Source organism: Pavona decussata, unplaced genomic scaffold (assembly GCF_977016875.1).
Source record: "Pavona decussata unplaced genomic scaffold, jaPavDecu1.1 SCAFFOLD_253, whole genome shotgun sequence".
In the NCBI taxonomy this organism is placed as follows: Eukaryota; Metazoa; Cnidaria; class Anthozoa; order Scleractinia; family Agariciidae; genus Pavona; species Pavona decussata.
The window spans coordinates 326,745-350,521 of record NW_028145656.1 but is presented as its reverse complement, the minus strand read 5'-3'; the positions used below and the strand labels follow the sequence as shown (position 1 = coordinate 350,521).

The 23,777-nt window shown below is 39.5% G+C and overlaps 2 protein-coding genes across 2 annotated transcripts in view; both read right to left on the bottom strand.

The window, feature by feature from the left end:
• Positions 1 to 23,777, bottom strand: part of LOC146456895 (uncharacterized) — a 128,766-nt gene that overhangs the window by 71,331 nt on the left and 33,658 nt on the right. The window contains exons 3-6 of the mRNA XM_085092510.1: positions 5,084 to 5,434; positions 4,161 to 4,480; positions 3,266 to 3,425; positions 2,822 to 3,141 (exon numbers count right to left, since the gene is read on the bottom strand). Of these exons, the coding sequence (XP_084948636.1) occupies positions 2,822 to 3,141; positions 3,266 to 3,425; positions 4,161 to 4,480; positions 5,084 to 5,434 (1,151 nt within the window). The remainder of the gene's footprint in view (positions 1 to 2,821; positions 3,142 to 3,265; positions 3,426 to 4,160; positions 4,481 to 5,083; positions 5,435 to 23,777) is intronic.
• The window catches only part of LOC146456896 (tyrosine kinase receptor Cad96Ca-like), a 36,822-nt gene continuing 30,724 nt past the window's right edge, over positions 17,680 to 23,777 (bottom strand). Inside the window, exons 6-10 of the mRNA XM_085092546.1 lie at positions 21,898 to 21,974; positions 20,595 to 20,635; positions 19,858 to 19,954; positions 19,106 to 19,202; positions 17,680 to 18,483 (exon numbers count right to left, since the gene is read on the bottom strand). Of these exons, the coding sequence (XP_084948672.1) occupies positions 18,328 to 18,483; positions 19,106 to 19,202; positions 19,858 to 19,954; positions 20,595 to 20,635; positions 21,898 to 21,974 (468 nt within the window). The 3' untranslated portion in view covers positions 17,680 to 18,327. The remainder of the gene's footprint in view (positions 18,484 to 19,105; positions 19,203 to 19,857; positions 19,955 to 20,594; positions 20,636 to 21,897; positions 21,975 to 23,777) is intronic.

Sequence of the window (23,777 nt, the reverse complement as noted above, 5' to 3'; positions counted from 1 at the left end):
AATATTGGCGGGTTCATCCATCTTCGTGCGCAAAATTTGGCCCAGGAACTCGAGATGTCGCAAGATGACCATCGACAGCAAAGGGCTGGTGCCAGTATGAACGAAAATTTTGTCATTTGAGACGTTTTCCAGGTGTTTTATGTTCAACATGATTCTGTGGCGAAAGCATTTAGTTTCGCACCCATGTCCTTGGTGATTATCCATGTTTCGCAACCGTACAGTAGAACGAATAGACATGTTGTTCTAAAAAGGCGAAGCTTCAAGTCCAAAGGTAGTCACAGCGAGCACCAGTTCTAGTGGAGGCTTCAGGACGCGGACCATCTTAGGGCCTTCCGGCGCTTGAAGTCGTTGAGGCTACTGATAACCATGGATCTTAATAGCGGAAGTCGTTGACCTGTTTTAGTGCAATAGCACTATGTAAATTTATCTTGTATTGATATTGATAATTCTACCTTCTTAATGATTGCAACTCGTATCCCTGACACCTAATAAACAAAAAAAGTAACTCCTTATATATTAATAGTAGTTGGAAGTTTTAAAGTTGAATGCAACACCAAATAACTGACATACCTTCGGCGAATTGTCTCTTGGTTTCTTGAAAAAGGTAAAGTTCACTCCATCATCACTGTATTGTAGCCGATACGTGGTGACCCAGTGGTCGGTTTTGTTGCCGGGAATCCCCTGAGTGGCTACACCTGTCACAGTTGTGTAGCTTTTGAGATCGACTTGAAGCCATTGATTGAAGTCGTTGTGTTTTGTCGTCCAGCCGAAAGATCCCTGCTCTTTGAAATTTAACCTGGCATTTTGTGCAGGATGTTTATCATCCCAATGTGAAGAGGCTCTTATCTGGTCATCAGAGATTGCTCCAGTCTCCATACCAAGAGGTGCAGTGCAACCTGATATGACAGCCAAAAATAAAGAAAAGGTATTGCAAGTAGTGCTGGCCTCCGTTTTAAATAAGCAGCCACTAATTGTAGGATTTTTAGTATAGAAAGGGGATGTACATTACTTAGAATTTCACTTCCGAAATTCGAATCTTTGATGAGATCTAAAGTGTGACTATTGAAAAGAATTCTTTCCTCAGTGCTGTGCGATATATGATGTACGTAAGTATGCTGTGCGATACGTTTGTCATGATGTTTAAAATTATGTTGTACAAGGTTATCACGTCACGATTACAGAATGGTTTAAACTTTTGAGCCTTCTGAATAAGAGTCCAAATATATTTGTCTTTTAACTTTTTACCATTTGCAGATGTGAATTTTCTCTAGTATGGAAGCTTTGAGCACCTTGAATCGAGCTGGAAATAACTTTTAAATGGTTTTTGTTGATGTTTTAGTTGCATTAGTTTGCGATTACGGTGGTAATTTCAGAAAATTCCATCGAAAAGGAAGTGCCAAAAAATGATTGATCTCCTGCATTGTGTTTGAGCTCAACACGTAAGGTTATTAAACTATGCTTAAGGAAAATTAGAAGTATAGATGTATATTCGTTATTTGGCCTAAAACGGATGTCCCCTGTTATATAGGGAATGAAATGTTTTAGAAGGTACAGAATGCTCGAGAAGACAAAAAGTGTTTAAAATAGATTTAAGGTTGTGTATGCTGCCACATATCGCTTCTATTTTATATTCATACCTGCATTTACCACTCCTGGAATTGTACGATTTGTGATAGGTGAAGGTGTTGCCAAAACTGCAATGGAGGAAAGCTCTACTTCAGGTGACTCGCTCTCAAATTAATGGCGTTATTATCAGTCTTACCACAGTTGATTATTTTATCGCTTTTATCTTACATGATGTAATTCTGATAGGCGAGTGCAAACAAAGGTTTGATAAAAGGGACTTAGCGTTAGAACTTGTACTTGAAATAATCTAAGGAATCAAAAGGGGATACCCGGACAGCCGTAGAGCTCTATCCTCATTCCAATATGTCTCGTCCAATGGAGTGGCAGTATCCTGATGTAGCGTGGTGTGATTGGCGGGCTTATTCTGTTAGTAACAATGGAATAAGCGTCTACATTTCCATCAAAGACCTGTATTTAAAGACAAGCATGCAGTAATAGTTAGATTACACTCGGTCGCCACAGAGCAGGGTTGCAAGAGGTGAGACAGGTATTTGTCCGCAAGCCTTGGCTTTTTCTCAATTGCTTCTTATAACCCAGGAGAAATAGCATGGAGCCTTGCACACCCATTTTCTTTGTCCACTTAGTGAAGCTTGCATTTCTTGAGCCAGAATCCAAGAACCCTCGAAGCCATGCTGGGACATAAGGAGGATAAAAGAGAAAACGCTAAAAAGTCGTAAATCATATCCTAAGGCACCAAGAAGAGATACCGAAATGCCGCGATCATTTAAGACATCCACTCTTTTATATAACTCTTGTAACCTCTGTAAACTGTATGTTGATAACCTATTTAGAGATAAATGGGAGGTGTTACAAATAAGGACTTCCGAAAGACTTGCACAAGCGAGGTTATTATATCCGATCTCCGCTTTTGACGAAAGTAACTGTCTGTTTTACTTTCAGTATAATTATAAAGGTTATGACGTGTGCTAAAACTCCACAAAGCTAGTTTCTCCTTATTCATCTTTATTCTTAAGTAATTCGGACTGCTATCTTTGAGTAAAGGTCTATATACTAAGAGAACAAATTTACCCTCGTTCCGAAGAAAAAACTTTCAACATGTAAGCTGTTTTTTACTGTTGTTTCAAAAACCGGACTATTACTACTTTAGGGCAATGAGATCAACTGAACATTGAACACACGTGCGGCATGATAGCTACAATTTAAGTTAGAACGCAAGGATTATACATTGATATACCTTTGGTAAAGTGTCGCTTGGTGCCTTGTAAAAATGAAAGGCTACCCCATCACCTCTATACTTAAGCCTGTACTTGGTTACCCAATTGTTAAAGTGGTCTGGAGTGCCTTGAGTGGCTATAGCTGTCACTGAAGCAGAAGTACCAAGATCCGCCTGAAGCCATTGGGAGTAGTCACTTGTTTTAGACACCCAGCCCTGGGCTCCGTGCATCTTGAAATTTAACCTGGCGTATTTTGCAGCATGTTCATCCCATTCTGAAGAGGCGCTTATTTTGTCATTAGAGATTGTTCCATTCTCCATACCAAGAGGTGCCTCGCAATCTATCATTGTTAACCGAAAATATGACAAGATTTAAAAGCACGTTAACTACTAGAAAAAATATATTTGCTCGACTATAGAAAGAAACTGCTAAGTTCCAGGGACATTATTTTAATGTGGTTCTACCTTTGAGGCTGTTGTTGACACGTGAAGAGCCATAGAGCTCTATTCGCATTCTAATATGTCTCTGCCAATGGAGGGGCTCTATTCTGATGTAGCGTGCTGTGATTGGTGGGCTTATTCTGTTGCACACAATGGAATTAGCATCTACATTTCCATCAAAGACCTGTATTTTAAGACAATCAAGTGTTAATTGTTAGATTACGCTCGGTCGCCAAACAGCAAGGTTTCAAGAGGTGAGGCAAGTATGTGATTAGATGCTTGTATTTTTCCAAAACAGCTTGACAGAATCCAGGAGAAATAGCATGGAACCCTGCTGACACATTTTTCCTATGTGGATTGAGTGAAGCCTACTTTTCTTGAGGCCGAACACAAAATTTCTCAAAATGCAGCCTTGTTAGAACTCTTATTTTGGGGAATAAAAAACGATAAAAGAGAAAATGTTTAAATTTTAATTCATACCCTTAGGCAATGAGAAGGGATACTGAAAAGCCCGACTCACGTTTGACATCGGCTATGTTAGCTTTTTTCGTAAACCGTTGAAACCTCTGTAGCCTATATATTAATAACTTTAAAAAAGAAATCGATAAGAGGGGTAAAAATTAGGACTCCTGGACAATCTGTTGCAAACGAGGTTACTTTATCTGGCTTCCGCTTTCCAAGAAAAATAACTTTTTTTTTCTCCAGTCTATGAGATAATGACGTGTGGTGAAGCTCTACAAAACCAATTGCTTTTCTTTCATCTTTATTCTAAAATCAGTGGCTGCTATCTTTGAATAAAGGTCTATTCGAATTGAATAAATTTCCTTCGTTCCAAAGAAAAATTCTGACCAACTGAACAGACTTGCGACCTGATAGAAACAAGGAAACTGCAGAAGGCAAGCATGATACATTGATATACCTTTGCTGAAGTGTCGTTTGGTGCCTTGTAATTTTGAAAGGTCAGCCCATCGTCACTGTACTGTAGTTTGTACTTGGTAACCAAAGCCTCGTCTGAACTGCCCTGAGTGGCTACACCTGTCACTGAGGTTTTGTTACCAAGATCCACTTGAAGCCATTTATACAACTCATTAGTTCCAGTTTCCCAGCCCCAGGTTAATTTCTGTCCTCTGAAATTAAGCCTGGCATTTCGTGCAGCTTGTCTATCGTTCCGTTGTGAAGAGGCAGTTATCTGAACATCAGAGATTGCTCCATTCTCCATACCAAGGGGTAACTTGCAACCTATCATTGTCAACCGAAGATGTAAGTGTAGTAAATTAGTTCCCAGAAACACTATTGCAAGGAAATGGCAAGTCTTTCCAAAAAAATTTGCTGAGTTCTTAGGAAATTTAATGTGGTTCTACGTTCGATCCTGTTTATGAAATCCAAAGTGTTATCATCCAAAGAAGGCAATTATGCTGGAAAATGTTTAGAACAATTTTTCGTTTTACTAAGGCAGAAAGGGGTGGGGCAATCTAAGACTAGGTATTATGAAGAAGCGCTGTCGGTTTTAGTTTTTTCTCTTTTTGCATGAACCCCTCGGGGAGGGGGGTATGTTCTTCTTTTTTCATTCCAACTCATAAAACAAAAACAGTCTTTAACAAAGTCCTTATTGTAAGCAATTTCTATCTGATTTGCATGTTACAGCCATGAGGATTAGGTTCTTTTTATAAAGAACGGGAGATCGACGCACCAACAACTACCACACCCCCGCCTACAAGACACTATCTCAATCATACACCTAACAAGGGTCAGAAACATTAAACAGAGATATATCACCAATACTAACAGGTAAACAATAACAGTGACTTCCATGATTAAAATCGTTGAAAAAAGGAAGCTTACTTGAACATGTACCCTCGCAGTAGAACGCACTGAATCCGGTAAAGGAGCCATTCTTATCTGATTTGAATATAAGAAACATTTGATTGGAAGAGGAGTGGATTCCTTTTTTTGATGGAGGGCTACCTCCGTAGAATACTCCCAACGCCTCCCCAGTGCTATTCGTGCCATCATACACGTATAAAGCGTCCGTGTTATTCTCATTTTGTAAGCTAAAGTTTGTGAACATCAAGTGAATTTGTTGTGCTGCGCTGACCGTGATCGTCCAGGAGCAGTATTGGCCACCCGGGTAATTCCCTGGATAGTTTGGTGAGTGAAAACTTCCCATGACTCCTGTTAGGCTTTCGTTGCATCCTACAAAAAGAGTCACTTTGAATATCTCCCACTTTATATGTAAAACGAATTCCAATACAATCTTATCCAAAGGACCTCAATTAGTTATTTCTTGAACTTAAGTTTCCTCGATGTAATTATCTATTTCTTCAAATTTGTACGCATACGTAGAACAAACGGTATTTATGTCCGATAAGGAAGATTACTACTTGGACCCAAGGATGGCGCAGTGGTGATAGCACTAGCCTCCCACCAATGTCACCCCAGTTCAATTCCCAAAGACGCTGAAGCCGCATCAGGGCTGGGTTTGTTATTGGCTCTCGTCCCTGTAACGAGGGTTTTCTTCCGGGTTCTCCGTTTTTCTTTCCTCCATAAAAAGCAACACTTCCAACTTCCAATTTGACTATTGAGGGTCACCCTAATTAGATTTGTGTTATCTTTGTACTACCCTCCCTAAATATTGTTATTTTAGTACTATTTTAGAAGGCTGCAGTAGCTTGCCTAAGAAAAGAGAACCAAAAACAAAAGTAACGCTGGTATATAAATACAAAAAGTTTTTCATTGTATCTAATCACGATGGAAGATTACAAAAGATGTGTTTTGCTAAGGAATTTGAAAAGATAATAAAGCTCTAATTTAATAAAAGATGCCATACATTGCTTTGTATTTTATCACATTTTAGAATTATTGTTCCTAATTATCTCTAAAAAATGCGTGGTTACCTCTAATTTCCTTTCTGGATTCCGATAACCCTTCTTAAGATCTGCTTTTCCCCCATAGTAATAAACTGCACAAAAATAACGGCTTTAATTTGTGAGAAGGTCACAAACCTTTACAAGCAGACTGTGTTATTTCATTTATGACAGTATCCAGATCCGAGAAGTCAGTAATGTAAACATTGCGTGAATTTCCAGCCATCCTCTCCAACTCGGCGTGGTAATAGTTAGTACCAAACCCAATGGCAAATATGGCAGTTCCTTGGTTTCTAAGCGCAGCTGCAGGAGGTCCTATGTCATCAGTGGACATTCCGTCTGTGATGACGATACAGACATTGGGTAAACCTTTCCTGTCGTGGCTTGGTGTGTATATTTGCTCCCTTGCCAATGTAAGAGCTTTCCCCGTGTACGTCCACCCATCGGGATAGATCATCCGATCTATGGCTCTGTCAAGGCCTGCATAGTCATAGTGAGACTGTAAACCAAACACCTTTTTGACACGTGAGGAATAGATGACTGCTCCAACATGAGTTTTGTCAAAACCTACTCTGAATCCCCTGTAGAGTTGCTTGATGAAGTCTTTTATCCTGTTGAAGGTCCCGTTTCCGATACTCCCACTGCCGTCTATCACAAACACCAGATCAAAGTCTTTGTCGCAGACTGAACAGAAAAAAAAAGAAAAAACCTCTATCATTTGTTCACCACAGACAGCATCACTGCTGCAATCTTACGAACATCTAATTTCGTTGGACTCGTATATCACGCATCTCTATTGTTTCAGGTATAAGATTTATTGTTTCTCTTGTTTGTTGATTGCTGCTCCACCATAGGGAACTTAAGCACAGACGTTTTTGAGCCACGGACGGCAACCGGAAATTGAATTTTTCCCTTCTTGGAACGTTTTCACGCCATCGCGTTTGTAACGTCAAGCCACAGTCATCAACAAGAGCTTTTCCTGTCCGTGGTAAGGAGCAAAACCTCGCCAAAAAAGGAAACATTCGACTTCCGGTTGCTGTTCGTGTCTCACGAACGTCTGAACTTAAGCTCCCTACTGTTTTTTAAGGGCGGTGCCTAATTTTGCTACTGCGCATACGTTCTGCGCATCTCGAGACACTCGGGTTTCCTATGGGTTCCTATTTACGACCAATTTTTCAAGTATTTTAACGATAATGATCTTTTAGTTAACTGTCAATCTGGGCTTAGATCACTTCAGAGCACACTAACGTCCTTGCTTGAAGCTTTTAACAGTTGGTCTGTCAATATTGACAACAGTCTTATAAATGGTGTAATCTTCATAGACTTAAAAAAGGCTTTTAACTCCATTGACCACATTATTCTTTTACGAAAGCTAGCTAGTTATGGCATTGATCATAGGGCCCTAAAGTGGTTTGACTCCTATCTAATCGATCGTCAACAAAAGTGTGTAGTTAATGGTAAGCTGTCTGGTGAGCGTGCTGTTACCTGTGGTGTCCCACAGGGACGGCCTCATTGATCTCTTTCTTTTCCTGATCTATATTAACGATTTGCTTAACTGTCTAAGTAAGGCGTTATCACGAATGTACGCTGACGATACAAGTATCAGCATTTGCCGCCAGTAGCTTACCAGAGCTTGAATTAGTACTAAACACTGAACCAGTAACCTTCATGAATGGCTCAATGTAAATAAGCTCAGCCTGAATATTGCCAAAACTGAATTAATATTAATAGGCTCACGGCAGAGACTTACTACTACAATTGGCCATTCACTTACTGTGCAAATTGAAGGTCGCGAAATTGATAGAGTGCCCCACACCAAATCCTTAGGAGTTTGCATCGATCAAAATCTTTCGTGGTCCAAACGTGATAATGAGACTGCCAAGATTATCTTCTCTAGCATACGTGCGCTTCAAAGATTGAGGCCGTTCATTTGCGAAGATACAGCAATATTACTATATAGAGCTCTCATTGAACCATATTTTGATTATTGCTGTCCTGTGTGGGACGGTCTCAGCAACGAGTTAGCCCACAAACTACAAAAACTGTAAAATCGCACCATTCGGGTTATAACAAAGTGTGATTACTATTCTAGCGCTACCGCCCTCCGCGGTAAGCTGGTAAGGGATAATCTCTGTACCAGAAGCCGAAAAAGGAAAAATTGAATTGATGTTCAAAACTTTAAATGATCAGTCTCCGGAGTACCTGAAAGACCTATTTAAGCCCCTCAGCACGGACTATGGACTTAGGAACAGTGATAACAAATTGGCTCTGCCTAAGTCTCGTACTGATTTTTTGAAACGTAGTTTCTGCTACTGTGGGGCACATTTGTGGAACAGCCTTCCATCTAACGTCAGAGCCATTAGATCTTTTACTAATTTTAGAAATGAGATAGATCGCCAATTGTCCTCCTCGTACTCCCACACGGCAAACATGTAAATCAGTTTTAGTTTTAAATTTTTATCTTGTTACTGATGTTTTTACCGTGTCTAAATAAAGTGTATGTTATGTTATGTTATGGGTGGTGTCCACTAATACAGGGATATTTTTGCGCGGTTTAAAACTATGCGGAGAAAGCAGAACTTAGCAAATGCTCTTAGTATCTAAAATGAAAATTGGGGTAACCATGCATTTTTCAGAGGCAATAAGGCTTCCATTTGATGACAAATGCTATAGATTGCCCAGACATACAACTTCCACTGTATAACTGAATTTTCATTTCGGAAACGCACACTAAAATAAAATATTTGGAGTCAGTATATTAAGATCATTTCATTTTTCCGTTTTCCATTGCAATGATTGATCGAGTCTTTGGGATTAGTGTATGGCCTTTTGGCATGAGTTAAAAACATAGGACCCTTTGTTTTAACCTGTGGAAAGTATTTGCGTGTTCCGATACACTTTTTTTTTTCAACCGATCAACATAAAATTTACAGCAGCAGGGCTGAAGGAGGGGGTGAAGTTACCGAGTTGAGACTTGGCGAGTTCATATTCAGTAATTCCACAGATGTTTCCTTTGAGGTCCGGAACTTAAGTAGACTGCGTCAGTTTATCCACCCGTTATCTCTCATCAACTACAGAACGAGCGCGATAGATATTAAAACAAACGCGTTTCAAGGGAAGAGTGTCTAACGGATTTTTATACTAAAAGCTCTAGATCAGTACTTTCCTTTGGTTTTTTTTCTCTCCTTTTTATATAGAGGTTAAGGCAAAACTACTGAATACTCATTGATCAAACTTTGAAAATACGCGTGAAAATTTATCTTTAAATATACCAGAAGTTACGCGATCACATTTACCAATAGGGGAAAGTAGTTTTGAGTCATATTAACCTGAATTCATTTTATGAAAAAGTTCGTCTATAATTATTTTTCCAAACTGAACATCCTTCATACTGTTTTGTTTCCTTTCATGAGGTCTGACATCGATCACATCATGTTGTGCATTTTTTAATCACTCCAAGAATGCGGTCGAATCGAGAATGTGTTTACAGCGGTTACCAATAACACGCGACCTACGGCATTCAAAAGAGTCGGATAAAGTTGCGTTTTGGTGGACATCAATCAAACAAAAGTAGCGTTGAAATTATTTTGAATTCTGACAAGATTCCAAGGTAACCCGGCAAGAAACTAAGAATTTTACCTCGCTAAGAGAAGGTAAACTTTATTTAAATTGATTCTCGAGTCAGATCAAGCGCAAAAAAAAGGCATCTTTGAATGAAAAATTTCAATTTTCACTGCACGTGATAATTTACTCACTGGCACGCATCGCTGATTTATTATCAGGTGTAGCGATTTCAAATGTTTCATAAAAAATACGGCTTCGTCTAAACAATGCCCATTTTTTTAGATAATCTGGATTGGAAATCAACTTTCATAAAGTTTACCATCCGTCAGCGGATAAAACTGTCAATTTCTTGGTTCTGTTGCATTAAAATGGTCTCAGAATTCAAAATAATTTCAAGGGCTTTTCTATGATTGACGTCCACCAAAACGCAACTTTATCGGAGTCTTTTGAAGGCGATAGGTCGCGTGTTATTGGTAACCGCTGTAAGGCTGTACAACTTATCAATGCTACCAAAAAATCTGGCAAAATGTTCCCTTCTTCATTTAGTACACCCTAGTAGGGAAATTAAATCTCCAAGACTTTTTCTCATTTTTTTTTTAATGTCAGTTATCATTCTCACTATCACCACCACCACTAGGATCATCAACAAAAGTAAAAAACGCGAGGTCTATTTAACAAATTATATTTTCTCAATTTAATCCTCAGAATGATTTGGTGCTTATTCTAACAACACTTATACTCCGTGCACGTTTTCACATCTTCGTAAAATAAATTTATTTTGGTAGTCATGTCAATGAGAAACATGCAAATTACGCATTTTGACAGTCTTAGCTATCGAATCTCGAAACAATTCATCAAGTATACAGAAAAGAGTCTATGTTAATGAATTTACCAAACAGTACATGCCTGCTAATGCGGGTTAAAATAATACATATTTCCATAGCTGTCAGCCATACCCGACGTCCGGTTTTCTCAAAAAATACCATAAGATGTTGAATATTTTATGTAAATTTTTTAGCGAATCCCTTTGTAAATAAGTTGTTTTCAATGGAAAGATTGAGTAGGTTTTTTATAGTTGGTTCAGAGAAGTAATGATTAGCTTATAAATACGTAGGTGTTCTGTTATTTTTTATCGTGTGTAAATAATTAGATTATTATTATTATTAATATTATTATTATTATTATTATTATTATTATTATTATAACCCTTTGATCCGTTTTGAATACAAACAAACCGCTTGTTCAAACCGTTCGAAAAAAAGTGAGACATATACTTAGAAACTTCAATGTCTATTCAACTGGACTCTCATACTGAATGATTGAACAGCCAATGGAGAAATTTTAGTTAACTATAAGCAAGGAACCGCACAACGAAAATGATGTAGGTATACGCAGGATCTGTAAAAGATCTCATCAGCCAAAACTATAAATGAATCAAATTTATGCAAGGCTGAACTGCGTAGAAAACTTAACACGACAGCGACATGATAGAGACCAAACCGAGAATCAACAGAATGCGGCGACCGTGGACAGCTGTTTCGAGCTGGTTGGCTCTCGTCAGCACGGTGTAGCACAGCAAAAAGTAGAACAGCAACGCGAGTCGAGTGTTCTACCAAATGCACGTGGTAGCCGATTTCGGATGGGCCCAAATTCAGACATCCGTCCACGTCATAGCGCGTGACTACGAACAATGAACAAAAGAACTGAAATATCATGTCGCTGTCGTCAAGTTAAATGAGAAAAGCAAAACTTTCCTTCACAGGTACATGGCCAAACCATGTTAGAAGGTACAACATATCGGATCTAAAAAGATCTACGGTCCAAAACATAAAAGCAAACTATAAGCAAGGAACCGCACAACGAAAATGCTGTAGGTATACGCAGGATCTGTAAAAGATCTAATCAGCCAAAAATATAAATGAATCAAATCCGAAATACGGGATATCAGGAAGCGCACAAAACCGTTCGTGTTCGTAAATACCGTGCAAGATTTCTCTCACATCAGCGTCAATTACTGAATAACTTGACTATGAAAGTTAAACGTGAATAGGATACAACTGAGATATAACTCACCTGGAAGACGAAGATCGATCCTCTTTTTACCGAGACGGAAGTCGAAGCGTAAGTAGCATCAATTGCACACACTGAAATAAGGCCCTCCACAGCTGCAAAAGGAAACATCAAAACTATTATTTTTCCTACTGAGAAAAATAGCAGCCGCTGGCGCGTTGTATATTTGATCTTAAATTGACGACATTTGGCTAAATTTGTGCCTTTATCAATGACTTCAAATAAAGAAACTTTACTTTAATTCCATACGCTTTGCCGACATTTCAGTTCAGAAAAACGCTTGTATTTTGTGGTTGTGTTTTTTGCTGGTTCAACGAACCCTAAAAGTGACAAAAATTAAATGTTAATTGTTTTTTTTCGATTTTTTTGCATGCTAACGTCAAGTAATTTTGTTTTTTAATCAACAAATGGTTCTTTCTTCTTCCTTCAATTAACGTAGATCAAAGGGAAAATTATTTGTGTTATGGAAAACCTAGGTTTTCTTTGCTGTGCATTTTTTTTGCAGAGTAACAGCGTGTGATATCGATTGCATCGCCCAGAATGCCTTTTGTTCTCGCGACATTTACTTACAGTATATGACATATCTTAAGTCTGTCATTGTGCCATGATTATTCAATTAACCATGAGCGGTACGAATTTCATTGGCTGATATAAACGCGGACTGTGCGGCGGACTACGCGGCAGGGAATAGCATTTTGCTCATTAACATGAAAGGGACGAATGATAAAAAATAATGAACCTCAGTGAATATTGTGTTCGGTTTTGTTTGAGTTTTTAGCCCCTATTAATGTGAATTTACCGTAAAACACAAAAATTGTCAGGAAAAGAACTGTGGGGTTTTGCCACTGAATCTTACAGAAAGAAAACAACTTGCGTGCCTTAAAGGGAAAGTATCATGCAAGTTTACTGTCATTTCAAAACCTAAAAATGTTTGTCTGTCAGCAGAAACAAGAAAAGAATTGTCAAGTTTGTTATAAATTATGACCCCAGTGCAATAAAACTGTCGATTAGTGCCTTTGGCCAGAGACAGAGAAGGCCGGTACGGATTGAAACTTAAAAAAATATTTGGCTAATGCTTTTCAAGTTTTCGCATTTTTGTTTCTAAAATGCGCTAGTACAGATCATGAGTTGTTCCTTTCAAGAATTGAGTTGATTTCTTTCCTCTCGTCATTCTAGAATTATTTGGCAGCTGATTGAAGGTCTTATTTCATCATTTTTAACAAAAGATATAAAAAACCCTATGATACTTCCCCTTTAATCTACTGGCCGCTCATGATCAAACATTATCCTCCGCATAACTGTGATACTGAATGTATGTTAATAGTATCCCGTTCGACAAGTTAGTTGGAGTGAGAATAACTAAAATACAGTATGCATAGGATGTTCTTTTTTTTTACCCTCGGAGGCTAAATGATATTTACTTCACGAGTATGCGTTTCATAAAATATGCCCGTGCTTATTCCTATGTAATAATTTCAGCAAGATCTCGTCTAAATCATGGTTATCTTGCCGAGATCTCGCCTATCTACACGATAACGGTGATCTCGGCAAGATTTCAGTAATTTACAGCGAATTTTTAGAATGCAACGAGACTGGCTTGCTTGCTTTCGTGACAAGAGCGATCGAGAAAACCAATAGAGGGGTTAAGCGGCAGACGTTCTAGATTTTACGACTGCCAAGCGGAAGTCTCTAGAACTAGTCCGCACACACAGCGCATGTCATTACATCCTCGTGGTCAAGTACAATCTCATCTCCAGAGCCCGCTTTCCTTTTGATCAGCACCAAGAACGCCGACATACGCAAAAGGGAAGAACTTTGGGGTTGAGAGTGGGTCAAGTCCCGGACGCCTGGACGCAAGATTTTAGGTTGTACCTAGAACGTCGACAAATGAACAGTGCTAAGAAATTAAAAGTTAAAAAACTTGTTTGTTTTCTGGTTTGTACGTAACATTTTAGCGAAAAATGATGTATTATTCCCAATTTCTGCTAGGAAAAGTGGGCTATAAAATTGATTTTCGACACATTTGTAAATACAATAGCCAATGATCTTTCCACTATAGTTAATTCTGGCTGAGTACATTTCAAATAATCTTAGCTATATTATTTTTATTTAAAATCTCCATTAGCGTATTCGTTACCTTCAGCATTCAGGACTATTCTCTACTTTTTGTGGCTACTTTAGCTCCGTATTTTTAAAATACACATTTTGAAGGAAAATTTGTAAATATTTCTAAAAATCGATACAGATGCTGAGTTCACTTTAGTAATACGAAAACTGTTAAAAACAATTAAGAGTTCAGTTTTAGCAGTGTCGATTTCCAAACAATCTGGCTTGCATTTGGAGTATTTCTGTTCGCCTTCATCTGTCATTTGGAAATAGTGTGGCTTATCAAAGCCCTGTCTCTTTCCTCTTTTAGCGAAGACATCTTTCATATATAAGCATTTCTGTAGCGATGAAGAGAATACACCCCGTATTTCCCAAAGTTCAACTGCTTAAACTTTCATGGGTTTTGGCGCCAAAAACGCCGTACTTGATGCACGGGCGCGCAACGTCCATGCCGTTCGTCACGATAGATACTTTATTATAAACACCATTGCAGCCATAAGCTGAATTACGGGATATTTACAAATTCTAATAATAACAAAGAGAAAATAAAAAACGAAAGTCATGCCGTAAATATGATATCGGAGTTTTCAACTTTTATGAAACTATCTGCACTCAACCCCTCCAAAGCACATGGGCCAGACGGTATCCCGGCATGGTTATTAGTCTCTGCGATCCTCAACTCCTTGTTCCACGAATCTCGCCTTCCGCCTTCTTGGAAAGAGGCTGACGTAATCCCGGTCCCAAAGCAAAGGCCTATTAATGACATTAACAAGCACCTCCGTCCGATTTCCCTTACGCCCATCCTGTCTAAACTCGCTGATGATCACCTTGTTGAGAAATACGTTAAACCTGCTGTGTTACAAAGAATTGACCCTCGACAATTTGGAACTATTCCCAAATCGTCTACTACACATGCCTTGGTCAGTATGACGCATAATCGGCTTGTTAACACCGACGGAAATGGTGCCACGGCAAGAGTAGTCCTTCTTGATTTCCGTAAGGCCTTTGACCTTATCGATCACAGTGTTCTTGTTCAAAAACTAACAACATATGATATTCCGAGTCAAGTCAAAGGTTGGATCGTTGACTTCTTGATGGACCGGAAACAAAGAGTTACACTTGCTCAGGATTGTCACTCTGAATGGCGCTCTGTGCCATCCGGTGTCCCCCAGGGAACAAAATTAGGCCCCTGGTTATTTCTTGTCATGATTAATGAATTGGACACACCAGTTGACATGTGGAAATACGTGGATGATACATCTTGTTCCGAAATAGTTACAAAGGGTAGTGAGAGCAAACTCCAAGAAGCTGTGGATGACCTTTCGAGACAAGCAAGTCTCGATGGGTTCCAACTGAATGAGGCCAAGTGCAAAGAACTTCGAATTGGATTCTCCAATAGCAACCACGATTTTGAACCCCTAGTCCTAAATGGCAAACCCCTTGAATTAGTCACCAGTGCCAAATTGCTAGGCGTGACCATTACCTCAGTTACCTCATGAACGTCTGCCGCTTTAAGGTGGCCGAATACAATTTTATTGGTATACAGGTGTTTGTAAACGTTATTGGCAAAATATGTACTTCTGCGGGCCCGAAATAAGCATAATGCAAGAATAAATAAGAAGGAAACAAATTTGATACTTGTTGTTAAGCTTGGTGTCGTTGCCATGGTAACGCAGCGAGAATGCCCATTATGAAATACAGTGATGTTGTTGAGGGTAGGCGCTTATTGAAAAACATGCCTGTCAAGATTTGCTTGCCATGGAAGAATGAAATGTAATGAATAATTTCCTACAACACCAAATTAGTTTTTTTTTTCTGAAAAGGAGCAAACTTTGGTGGCTCTTGGTCACTTTTTAAAAAAGTTGTAAGCGTTAAATAAAGTATGGTATCGTATCGTCAAAACCCCACGCAGGCAGCCCACCAATCCGTCCTGGGTCTGGACAGAGTTAAAGGGTCTTTCACAATGTAATCTAAATAGGCCATTTCCGAGTTGCTGTGAACCTCACTATGAAAGCGGGGGTAAGTGCAAAACTTTTCATATGAAAATTAGTTTTGTTTACATATGAATGAAAACTATTTTTCATAACAAAAACTTTGCACTTAGCCTTGCTTTCATAATGAGGTTCAAAGCAACTCGGAAATGGCCTATTGCCATGCGGTAATTGTAATTATGCTGAAAGCAAGAAAGGTGTCATGAAGCCTGCTTTTTACTCTTTCATTTACAAGATTTTAATGCTTTTTACACAATCTTAATATGACGTTAATACGTTGTTTTGCTACATTTTATTAACGAACCTGACATTTTTTTGTTTGAACTACGTTTATATAGGTATATTACAAAGTGTTCTGTTAAAGTACGTTTCTCTTGTATATGTAGAGGAAACTTTTCATTAATCACTCAATTTAGTCTTGTCAGTCAATTCATTATAATTTTTACCAAACTTGCTATTATAATTGTTCTTTAAATATTATTTAATGGATACTGAGCAAGGTATCTAAAAGTACGGCAGATGAGGCTTGTTCTCTTGACAAGAATAAAATAATTATTAATGTTTGATAACTTCAAGCACCCTAGAGTGCGGCAAATGAGGACACGTCCTCTTAACAAGAATGAAATAATTATTAATGTTTGATAACTTCAAGCACCCTAAAGTGCGGCAAATGTGGACACGTCCTCCTAACAACAATAAAATAATTATTAATGTTTGATAACTTCAAGCACCCTAAAGTGCGGCAAATGAGGACACGTCCTCCTAACAAGAATAAAGTAGTTATTATGGTTTGATAAATTAAAGCACCCTAAAGTGCGGCAAATGAGGACATGTCCTGTTAACAAGAATGAACTTATTATTATGGTTTGATAAATTAAAGCACCCTACGGTGCGGCAAGCGAGAACTTGTAGTAACGAACCTGATATTTCTTTTTTTGAACTACGTTTATCGGTATGTTACAGAGTGTTACATAGATGAAACGTTTAATGGATCACTAAATTTGTTTTAACTTATGTTTACCCTCTTGTTCACTTCATTATAATTTTCATCAGAATTGTTATACATAATTCTCGTTTAAATATTATTAAATGGATACTGAACAAGGCACTTTAAAGTGCGGCAAATGAGGGCTCTTTCTCCTTGTCCTCGTAACGAGAATAAAATAATTATTAATGCTTCATAAATTTAAGCACCTTAGAGTGCAGCAAATGAGTAATTCTTGTACTTGTCCTCCTAACAAGAATAAAATATTTGATGAATTAAAGCTTTCTCAATTGTTCTCGTAAGAAAGCATGTTTGATTAATTAATTATGATCCATTTATTGCGTTTTATGGGTTTTAGTTCTTGGCCAATTTATTAAAATGTCATACCAAATGCTGTGAACTCTGATACAATCACAACGAGTAATTTTGAACTTAGAACAGTTAGAAAGTATGACCAAAACAAACCCGATAACCAATCACAGCAAACATGCTTCCCTTTTAACACTCGTGTTTCTGTTACATGTCCTTAGCTGGTTCGAGCTCTCATGCCGTATTTGAGTTCGCAGGGCTGTCAACCTCACGTCTTCAAATATGGAGAATATCACTTTCCCGGCCAGTACTAAAAAAACGCCTAACAGAGGCGTCGCATAAAAGGCCAAATTTACGGGTTCAGTCGTACATTCAACAGTACCAGAAACAACGCTAAACATTTCAAATTTTCTTGCCGGGAAGTCGAGTCTATGACAAATGGCAAACTTCGTCAATTATCCGGGAGATTACACACATAAATCTGAAGACCAGAAAATATGGCTCAAAATGTGGATATTACAAACATAAATCTGGAGACCGGTAGATGCGGTTCAAATATGGAGACAGCCGGATTATCCGGGAGAGTTGACAGCCCTGCGTTTGTTATGATTGGCTATTGCTTGAGCTTTGATTTCACGACATTAATAGTTTCAACACAGATCTGCATATAACTGGTATTATCTTTATCAACTGTTCTAAACCAATGTCAATCGTAGGGTGTTTACATCTGAAAACCCGCACAGGTGAGTTTCATACCGGTATGACATTATGATTTCGTACCGTCTTTACCCGCTACACGAAGGGACACTTCATGTCGTCCGACGTAATCGTGACGCCATCTTGGATTGGATGCCGAAAACTACGCATGCGCCACCCGTTCCAGACTCCCGGAAGAGTGATTTTCATGCCGGAGCAAACAGTTGCACCGCATTTACACGACATCGACATGAGTTTCGTATCGGAATGAAAATCTCGCTCCGGTACAGTGACCGGGATGAACTCGCACCGGTTTGACTCACTCCGTTATGAGATTCTGTGCTGGTAGCATGTAAACAAATACAGAGCCACAAGAGGAAACCGGAGTGAACTCGTACCGGAATGAAAGTAGCACCGGCAGCATGTAAACACCCCTTAATAAGGTTTAAGCCAACAGCCAACTTGATCAGTGCCGGCTGCGGTTTGAAAACTGTAGTTTCTCTATAGTCGAAGACTTGACCATTTTCTCCGGGAGGATACGTTTTTCCGTGGCTCAAGAGCTGGTTTTTCATTTTCACCATCTGCTGCGCCGAGGTCCTCGACCTTTGAATACTTAGCTGCATCATACGCCGACATGTCCATCAGGTCCAGGTACATCTGAAATATTAACAAGGGCCAAATGGAGAAAGAGCGTGAGTCATGATTGGTGATGTGACGGCGGCTCTAGTTTACCCAAGAAAACTTATAACTAAAAACCAAAAACTGAACCATACTTTGGCCTAGAGAGTTTCTATCATGTTATAATTTGTTTAGCTATTATAATTTGGCTAGCCGATGCAGTTAACTAAATTGACGTTCGTAAATATAAACGAGGCTGACATTTGAAGGGCCCGATGGAAAAGAGGGCGTAAGTGATAATTTGGCATTTTTATCCAAATTGCTCTGAATTCGCTCTAATTTGGTATACATACTGACTGGTTCTTGTATGAGTTAAATGTATTTCCATGTTAACTTGGTGATTTGAGGGCTAGAATTCGCCCCATAAGCTTGTGACCTGGCGCTGTTTTGAACGATGATGTCAGAAATTGCCAAATATTAGTAGTAAGAATGCTTGTTGGACTGATAACAAAAATGGATATCGGGTCATATTTATTAATAGTTTCTCTCATAGATAGATAGAAGAAATCAAGTATCTACAGATTCTTCAGATCTAAAACTGCAAGTGGGTGGTAGTAGAAGTGGACAATATAAAACCTTTAATCACCTCCTTTTTACAAACCTTTTTTTCAATGTATGTTTGCATTGTCTGCCGCATTTTTTCAAAATGCGGGCGAAAGACTGGGTTCCAGCTCCAACATCTTTCCATCAATTGATACCTAACAATAAACAGTGAAAAATTAATAGCAGTTTGGTTGTGAGTTTTTCATTTCGTTCACAGATGTTCAAAGAACCATTTAATTGGTCCAATTGTCAAGGTCTCTCTTCTTCTCATCCTCTTGAGCAAGAGAGGAGGAGAGTCCGCAGAGGCTGGTCACGTAGATCCCAGTTGAGGGAGAGGGGCGGAAAAATGAAATTAAAAACCCACTAGACTTTGCAAGGTCCGGGAAAGAGCAGAAAGATTTTTGAAATCAGTAACAAATCTTCACTGGAGAAACCTTTCGGTGGCGATGGAAAAAACAAAATCTTACACGCCGAAAGTGCAAGTGGCTATAGCTTAATGTGTACATTATTTGTTTTGGGATGGAATGTCTTTGTATTGACATTCGGGGCGGTGCCCTAAACAGTCATTGGCACATATTATCTAGGCTATGCGAGGGTCACAAAAACTAATTGATGTCCAGTTGTTAGGGATCACAATCAAGCAACATAAGGCTTGATGCTTTGGCAAGTAAAGAAACAACCAACAGTTATGATACCAGTCTTGAACGCACAAATAATATTTCAAGGTCCTTGGATCACTTTGTATTCCTGTTTTCAGTTAGCAGTGTCTCTGATTGAGTCATGCAGACTGTTCTGACAAGCGAAACTCACAGGGTGTCGTCGATGTGTGGTGGTTTTGGCATGCGGTAGCCATTTTGTATTTCTATCATTGTTTTTCCCTCTGACCAGTCCGGATATGGAATGCCCCCTGTTGATCATTTAAATCTTGTTACTTTCTTAGTTTCTAACCGCTCTAGTCACCATTCCAGGTTTTAACTTTGTCTTCGACAAAAGATGAAATACGAACTAGGGGGTAGGAATGGCACGGTGGTGAGGGAACTTGCCTCCCACCAGTGTAGCTCAAATACCGGACTCGGCGTCATATGTAGGTTGAGTTTGTGTTGGTTCACGTCCTTGATCCAGGTTCACCGGTTTTCCCCTCTCGTCTAACACCAACATGTCTAATTCCAATTTGATCTAATTCAGCTAAGTGTCCCCAATTTATTTTCATTTTTACAGAGACCCAGCAATAACAAATGTTATTGCTGAAGTTACTGAAAAAATACTTGGAGATAAACTTTATTTTGCTATTAGACATTTTTCGTTATTCCACGTGCGAACAGTTTTGCGATGAAGCAATGTACCTGAATGTTTAATGAATGCTCTTGATAGTTTTGGCTAATTTTTGGTCCTCGAGGGTCCTGCAGTGTAATTATGTCTTTGCTGTAACTCAATAAATCAGCACAACCATTTTATTTGGCCGTAAGTAGATGAAACAGCCTCACTTGTTTATGTTACTCTACGACGTCGTTTTGTAAGGCTTATTCCAACAATACAATAAAACCTACCAATGGTGAATATCTCGTAGAGGACGATTCCATATGACCACCTGTGAAGTAGAAACACATATCAGTGATAAAGTCTTCTCCAGCGCTCTCTTCTTATGTTCATACTTGTGAAATCATATACATAATATGCTGCTGCGTGCACCGTACAACCTCTACAGGAGTTGCTTGTTTGGACTTTAAAGTTGGATCTTTGAACCAGCTTTGGAGCGTTACGTGTCTTAGTTTGTTACTTTTTATTATACAAGGTAATTTTGCTTGTTATGAGTTCAATATCAATTGTTTACTCTTTTTCCCATTTGAAAAGTCACAAACTTTGGTGATGCTTAGATCTTCATAGTCAGTGTTCTCCCTCACAGGATGAATAGGCTTCCACCGTAAAATTGACGAGTATGAATGAATGAATGAATTCTTATGAATGAATGAATGAATTCTTATATACCGCACATATCACCAAGTCTCATGGCGGTTTACATTTTCTGTGGGGTGAGATCGGACGTCAGCATGTGAAGGCGCCTCTGGCAGCCGCTATCGGTCCATATTCGATCTCACCCACCCACCCACTTAACCCAAGAATGAGTGTGAAAGATAGAAGGCCAGACCACAACACCGGGAACTACGTCCCCTACTCTTGCGAACAGTGTGTGGGTTCTTTAACGTCCCACAAAGTAGTCATGAACAAGGGTTGTGAGACGGGACCTACGATTTATCGTCCTTATCCGAGAAGACTAGAAAGTCTTACCGTTTTGCAGATGTTATTACAAAGGCAGCACTTTCTCCTTAGTTACTTAAAGACCCTAAGTGTTGGTCCGGCCGGGGTTTGAACCCACGACCTCCCGCACGGGAGCCCGGTGCTCTACCAACTGAGCCAACCGGTCGGCGGTTTGACATACCAAACGATGTGGTTTCCAGATCATTACTTAAGGGATTGAGGTGGAGATCGGCTACATCTACATGGTAAGGTTACAAGGTGTGGGACTACTCCAGCTCGTGATAGCTGAATTATAAGTAGTCAGAAGCCCATGACCCGTAACCCCTATCTCTCGAACTAAGCAATAAAGTCAACCCTTTCCAGAGAAGCTTTGTTTTAGAACGGCCCTCGGGGGACCTTTGGAACGCCGAAATTCCAAATATCTAATTAAACAAGAGCATTGACAACCGAATTGACAAACGTCATACGTTTTCACCGGTAAAGCAGTTCTATAAAAAAATCTATTCGGGAATGAGTTCACGGGAGGAATTCATACGGATAGACGCTTCTAGTTATGGCCTACTGAAGTGGTTTAGTTATGGTAATTTCACATACACATCACTTTTCGCTGATAGATCTGCAGGATTTCCAAAAAGAATCTCAGGTGCTGTCCATTTAATTGGCATACAACCCTACAAAAGCAAGCAGCATCAAAGTTATTTAATATACCTGGACTGAAGGTTAGATAAACTAAATATACAGCGAGTTGCGTATTTACGTATTCAGTATTTTATCCTTAAAGGGCTATGGTCAAGTCGTGATAATTTAAATTATAGACACAATAAATGAAAATGTAAGTGACTAAATGAAATTTAAGCAAAGTTAATCTCATGACAATACTGACCAGCAGTCCATCTGTGCGCTGGATAGAGGGGCGGCTCGAAATTTCTAGCAGGGGCAATCTGTGACACTTCATGCCACAGTTGGTTTTGTCGCATTGCTCGTCCAGAGGTCATTTTTGCGGATCGTTCTTACTTAGCTGCAGTTTGCTGTCTTTCTACTGCGTTATTTGGCTCGGTCGTTCGTTGTCGTTGTAGAACGCTGGTACAAGTTCTCAAATGAAAACGGACCGCCAGCATCTAAGATCAGTATTTTAATTCACCCGCCCACACAGAACATTACATTACAACAACTCGACCGTTAACTCACATCTCGCTTATGAATATATTACAATCATAATAGCTTTATCCTAATTGGACAATGATGGTGCGTAATCATGCTTGAACACTACATCCCTCCTTTTCTTAAACGAAACCTAATCAACGCTACGTATCAGGGCTAAAAAAAAAACCGAAAGCCTTACAATTAGATTCGTTACAAGAAAACAAAACAAAACAAAATCTGGCTTAGCAGTCACGATATAAGCGGAATAAACACTTAATGACATAACATTGTCGTTGAACCGCAAACTAATTCCTTAACGATAAAACAAAGTCATTGAACCGCGAAGGTCTTTGAAGTTGGCGAGTAGACCTACGAACAGCATTCGGGCGGACTTCTGGTTTTGGTATTTTACGTCCATTTTGTCCTTCATCTCGTCCGTTGTCTCTTTCCGCTGGCTCTGGATCCTGTTTGTCTACCCCACGATCAGTTGTTTCTGCTGGCCCTGGCTCCTGTCTATCTCCTTCACGATCAGCTGAACAACCGCCATCACTGGTTACGGACGCGGACGTACCCTCCGGCACATTGTATTTCTTGACAAACGCTGTGTTGCGCTTGAACTCTACTCCCACGCCATTCCTGACGGTTATTTCGCTTCCCGTCTTCTGATCGACCTTAAATGGACTTGGATGAAAATTGCTTGACAACTTGTTCGATTTTTCTGCCTTTAGAAGTACTGCATCGCCGACTCTGATTGACTTAGGGACAGCGCCTCTCTTGTCTTCCGCATATGTCTTCCCTTTCAACTTGTTCTACCAGTCTTTGTCGCGTGTTTCTTCTCGTGAAACGTCCACCGTCTCTCTTCTCAGTTCCGGTAGTTTGGACCGCATCTCTCTTCCAAACATCAACGAGAAGGGTATGGCCCCGGTTGTGACCTGCGGGGTAGACCTGTACGCTGTCAACCATGTAACCAATTCAGTGCGTAGGTTCTTTTTCTGCAAATGTGCAACCTGCAGACACTTGAGCAAAGAACGATTCTGACGCTCGACCTCGCCATTGCCCTGCAGCCATAATGGAGTAGTCCTTCGATGTTCAACACCATGACTACGTAGAAATGTCTCGAACTCCTCGGACACGAATTGTGGACCATTATCTGTCCTCAGGGAAAACGGAACACCAAATCTCGAAAACATCGGGGAGATCGCTTCAATAATCTTGGCGCTCGTGGTAGACTTCAAGATAGCCACTTCCAGAAATCTGCTGAAATAATCTACCACCACCAAAATACTTTCTCCCGAGGGCAGGGGACCTAGCAGGTCTGCACTGCAATCTTG